Here is a 5133-nt window from a genome sequence, read left to right on the forward strand (position 1 = left end):
TAGAAAAGGATGAGAGGTTTGGAGAAGGATACATATACATATATATATATATATATATATATGGAACTGGGTGATGGGCTTAATGATCACTTGGCCTGCAAGCCTCCCCAAGTATTGATGAGGAAACAGAGGTCCAGGAGATGTGATTTGTTCAAGGTTACCCAGGTATTAATGGCATAGTCTTTGGGATGCCAAATTCAGTCCTCCTTCCACCCCATCAGGCTGTTCCCATTTCTCTGGCTGAGGAGGCATCTGTTAGGACATAAATTGGATTCTCATCTCCCACCTCTTCCTCTCCTTCACCTTGACAGAAGCACAGAGTTACCTGCACATAATCTAAGACTTGCTGGTGTCTTTGCTTGGCTGCTGCTACTTCGCTGTCTGAGATTGCTTCCCTCAGGGATTGCTGGGTGTTCAAAGAATCGAGCTCCGCGACAGCAGAAAGGCGGCAATATAGACTAATAAATTTCTCCCTGTAGCTACAAAAATGAACTGGAAAATGGACAAGCAAAATAAAACATGTTAAGATCTGGTATCAAAATAGAGAAATTCATACATTGGAGAAAACAAGTTGAATGAAAACATGATTTATTAATCCGATCAGTGGAAAATATTAAGCCATAAATAAATTATAAATGTGCTCTTAAGGGGCCAGTTGTCTGGCTTTAGTCAGACAGTTTTTCCTTTTAAGGATTTTACCCAGGCCTGAGTAAGACACAGGAAAATGGTGTGGGCTAAAGCCAGAGTTTATGTGGACTTTTTCCTCTTATAGAAATAGATGTATATATGCATATGTGTGATATCTATGTGTATATATGTATATATACACATTTGTGCCTTACCAATGTAACCACATATCTATCCATCTTCCTATTTAACATCTATCCTTCTGCCTATCTATTTTTTCTTTGGAATAGGGAGGAATTTGGTGTAGTAAACTCTTGGTTGGGAAATAATAATAATACCCAAAATTTATATAGTACCTACTATGGGTTAGATATGTAGAAAGAGCTTTACAATCATTATCTCATTTGATCCTTGCAACATCCCCAGGAAATATGTGCTAATAGCATCCACATCATATAGATGAAGAAAATGAAGCAAACAGAGGTTAAGTGACTTGCCCAGGCTCACGTAGCTAGTAAGTGTCTGAGGATTGATTTGAATTCCTGACTCCAGGTCAAACAATCTAACCCAGCTGCCCTGAGGAAACTTACTCTGTCAATGAAAATCAAAAAATATTCTGTAAGTTTTGATCTTCGAGTTGCTTAGAGCACTGAAGAGTTCAGTCTCTTACTCATGGTTATATAGCCACCATGTATAAAAGACAGGACTGGAACCTAGATCTTCCTGACTCCAAGTCCAACTCTTTATGCCATGCTGACTCAAATATATATTCTTTTTTTAATGTGAAAATTTTTATTTAATTAATTAGTGTAGAATATTTTTCCATGGTTCCATGATTCATGTTCTTTTCCTCCCCTCCTCTCACCCTCCTCCTGTAGCCAACGAGCAATTCCGCTGGGTTTTACATGTCACTGATCAAGACCTATTTCCATATTATTGATATTTGCACTAGAGTCATAGTTTAGAGTCTACATCAGAAACATTCTTATCTCTGTCTCTATCCCCATCCTCATCCTATCTCCATCTTTATCACCTCCATCTCTCTGTGTGTCCCTAGCCCCTGTCTCTAGCACATCCTCTATACCTCTATCTCCTTCTTTCTCATCTCCACCCATATCTCTGTGTATATCACTTTTTCTGCCTCTGTCTCCATCTTTCTCATTTTCATCCAGATCAGTACCCATATTCCTTTTTATAATGATCTCCTCCCAATCTCAGTCTCCATAGATAGCTAGGACAATATCTATATCCAGAAAGAGGAGAGATTTCTTTGTTCTTCGGAGTTGTAGCCTGAGTGCCTGACACAGTGCTTACTGACACAGCAAGCATACAATAACTATTTGCTGATTTGTTGATATTTCACCTTCATAAATTAGAAAAATCAGTTTGTTTATCACTTCAAAGAAAAAAAAAGGCACAGCAGAAACTCAAAATCTGGGTTTGATTTTTCAGTTTGGTTTTCACTGAATGTGAGGATTTTAGCCAGGACTAGAACCACCGAGACAAAAACATGAGAGATTATTCTTCGCCGTATCCCTGTAGCCTACCTTTGAAACCCTGAGTATCTGTACAGAGCCTGTCATAACTGGGATTTGTCTTCCTTTTGGCCCTCGACAATGCCCTGCCCCCTCACACAGCACCTCCCTCTCCTCCCGCACATATTTAGCTTCTTTGGAAGTTCCTGGGAATTGAGCTCCAAGTGGGGCATGCCAAGGCTGGACTTCTCCCCCCGAGGGCAATGGAAGCCTGGGGCATGGGGCTGGGCAGTGAGGAGGGATCAGCTGTGGCCTGAGTCCTTGGCATCATGGGGCGGTGCCCAGCCTGCTTCGAGGAGGTAGTCCCACCCTGATCCACGGAAGGGTAGCTGGCCCCAGACCACATTCCACACCTACTGACCAGCCTCTGATGAATAAGCCAAACTCTGGTTGCTTACTTGAACTGCCCTGACCAGCCACACCTTGAAGCTTACCCCATTGGTGTCTCCTCCAAAGGGGTGAGACAAGCACTTTTGAGTCTGGGGAGGGTCTTCCTTTGTCTACTCCAGGGCATTGTGCAACGGGGAGTCACGTTTTCCTGAAAACCTCATTTGCTCCCTCAGGAGATCCATGCACTGTTGTCCGTGCTCTGAATTCCAGATGGGCGTAGCCATTTAGGCCAGCCCGTTGCAGCCTTTTTCATATTTGTTTCTTGGTTTCTTTGGTGAGGGGGACCAAAGGGAGCATCTGCCTCCTTTTCTGCTAGTGGTTAGTTTGGTGAACAAGAGGGAGTGGCCTCGGAAGTCTCCCGTCCCGGGACTGAGGCCTGCACGTTGGGGACCAGACCTTGGAAGTGACTGAGTGACCCCTCCTTCAGCGGAGTGAAGGCGAGCTGCTCTAGACTCCAGCGCCGGACCTTCTCTGGGCTTGGGTGAAGGAGACTCTCCTGTGCCTGCCCGCTCCTCTCCGTGTCCCCAACCATCGCATGACTTCACGCCTTCCTTCCTTCTCATCTGGATGAGATGCAAAGCTTTTCTAATTGGTCTCTCTGCCCCAAGCTTCTCCCCTCTCCAGTCTGCCTGTCTTCCATCCGGCGGGCAAAGTGATTTTCCTAAAACCCGGGTCCGACCATGCCACTCCTCAATAACTGATGTCCTGCGTCTCCCCAGTACTTCAAAGGTCTAATACAAACTCCTGCATTTGGCATTAAAGTCCTTTACTGTCTGGTCCCTACCATTCCAGGTATGTTACACCTTTCTACCCATCAAAACCTTTAGGATCCAATGAAATGGGCTTTCTTATGTTTCTTACTCTATTTCTCATCTCCATTCATCTGTACTAGTTAGCTGTCCTCTATGTCCAAAACGCATTTTTCCTTTTCTTCTCCCTCTTAGAATTTTTCATTTCCCAGCATCCAAGTAGCTCAGCGGCTTGAGAGCCAGGCCTGGAGATGGAGGTTACATACTTCCTAGCTGTGTGACCCTGGGCAAGTCACTTAACCCCAATTGCTTAGCCCTCACCACTCTTCTGTCTTAGAATTAATACATATTAATTTTAAGATGGAAAGTAAGGGTTAAAAAAAAAGAATTCTAAGTTTCCTTCAACATTCAGCATGGAACCACCTTCTAATGAATTCTTTCTTAATGTCCCCAACTGCCAGTGCTCCCCCTACCTAATTTTTCTTCTTCTTTTTATTTTGGACATATCCTACGTATATACCTATATGTGGATATGTCTATCTCAGGATAAAATATAAATTCTTGACTTTACCCCTTTTACAATGTACAGTACATAGTAGGTGATTAATGAATGTTTGTTGAATGACTGAATACACTCTATAGCATATATCCCCCTCTCTTACCACTTTTTATCCTTGATTCCAACTCTGTGGCAACCAAGCTGAGCATACATACAGCCTAAATGGCAGTGAAATAAGAGTAGATCTGCTCCTACAATTTATATTTTCCTCCCGGGTATGGAGAGGGTGGGCAAAGGTTTGCTCCCAAAGCAGCAGTCACCTCAGTCCTGAAACTCAGCCTCAGCCTGGAAATATAAGACTTCACCCATTTTGCTTAGTGGGCTAGTCAAGCAAGCCATCATCTAATTGTTTATAGTTATATTATATACAGTCAATATGGGTATCCTTCATTGCACTATCCCCTAATTTGGGCATTTTTCAAATAATATCCACCTGTGCCTTCCCCATGCCATTTTTTTTTGGACAAAACCTATGATTTCATTGTAATCAAAAATCCCAATGAAGAAACTCCCTTTACCAATGCAGATGGATGCCTGCATTGCAACTTAAGAGTCTTAGAGAGTTCCCTGGGGCCACTGAGAAGTCAAATGATTTACTTGGGGTACTGTTAATAAGCCAGACTTTTCCCCAGGTTTCTTCATTTGGAGGACCAATCTCTATTCACTAGATTATGCTAATTTTCATAAACTATTTAGTTCTTTAAGAGTATGCATTTTCATGGTTTATGGCGTGAGACACTAGACAAGCTATCTAATGTACTCTTTAGTAAAGGGGCCCAAGGAGTAAATCAATAGATGGAAAGAATGAGCCGTGTTTCATTTGCAGAGGTAAGAGAAAACTAACTCTTATTCCAAAGCTAAGATAACTTAAATCTTGCTCCAAAGGACCCCTTTTATCCCATTTAATCTTGGGCTATTCGGTTTTAGATTATTCCCAATCTGAAGGGTCTTTCTGGGCTGTGAGACTGCCTGGGATCTACTGCAGAGTCACAGAATATGAGCCCTAGAATTTTCTGTGACATTCTAGTTTTCTTTTGTCCCTAAACAGCCTCATAAATCTGACCTCATGCTTTTCAAAGTAGGGATTATGTCCTGTTAGCACTTAACAGATGTCATCTTTTGGCAGGAATAAAATATCTTAGAGCCACTCTTTCTAAGCCAAACCAAATTTCAAAAGAAATTTCTCTCTCTCTCTCTCTCTCTCTCTCTCTCTCTCTCTCTCTCTCTCTCTCTCTCTCTCTCTCTCTCTCTCTCTCTCTCTGTCTCTCTTCTA

The 5133-nt window shown here is 42.5% G+C and overlaps 1 protein-coding gene across 1 annotated transcript in view; it reads right to left on the reverse strand.

Annotated features, from left to right (window-relative positions):
• Positions 1-217: 217 nt before the first annotated feature.
• The window catches only part of ANKFN1 (ankyrin repeat and fibronectin type III domain containing 1), a 177470-nt gene continuing 172554 nt past the window's right edge, over positions 218-5133 (reverse strand). Inside the window, exon 16 of the mRNA XM_044675075.1 lies at positions 218-492. Within this exon, the coding sequence (XP_044531010.1) occupies positions 218-492 (275 nt within the window). The remainder of the gene's footprint in view (positions 493-5133) is intronic.

This window comes from Gracilinanus agilis, chromosome 4 (genome assembly GCF_016433145.1).
Source record: "Gracilinanus agilis isolate LMUSP501 chromosome 4, AgileGrace, whole genome shotgun sequence".
NCBI classification, from domain to species: Eukaryota; Metazoa; Chordata; class Mammalia; order Didelphimorphia; family Didelphidae; genus Gracilinanus; species Gracilinanus agilis.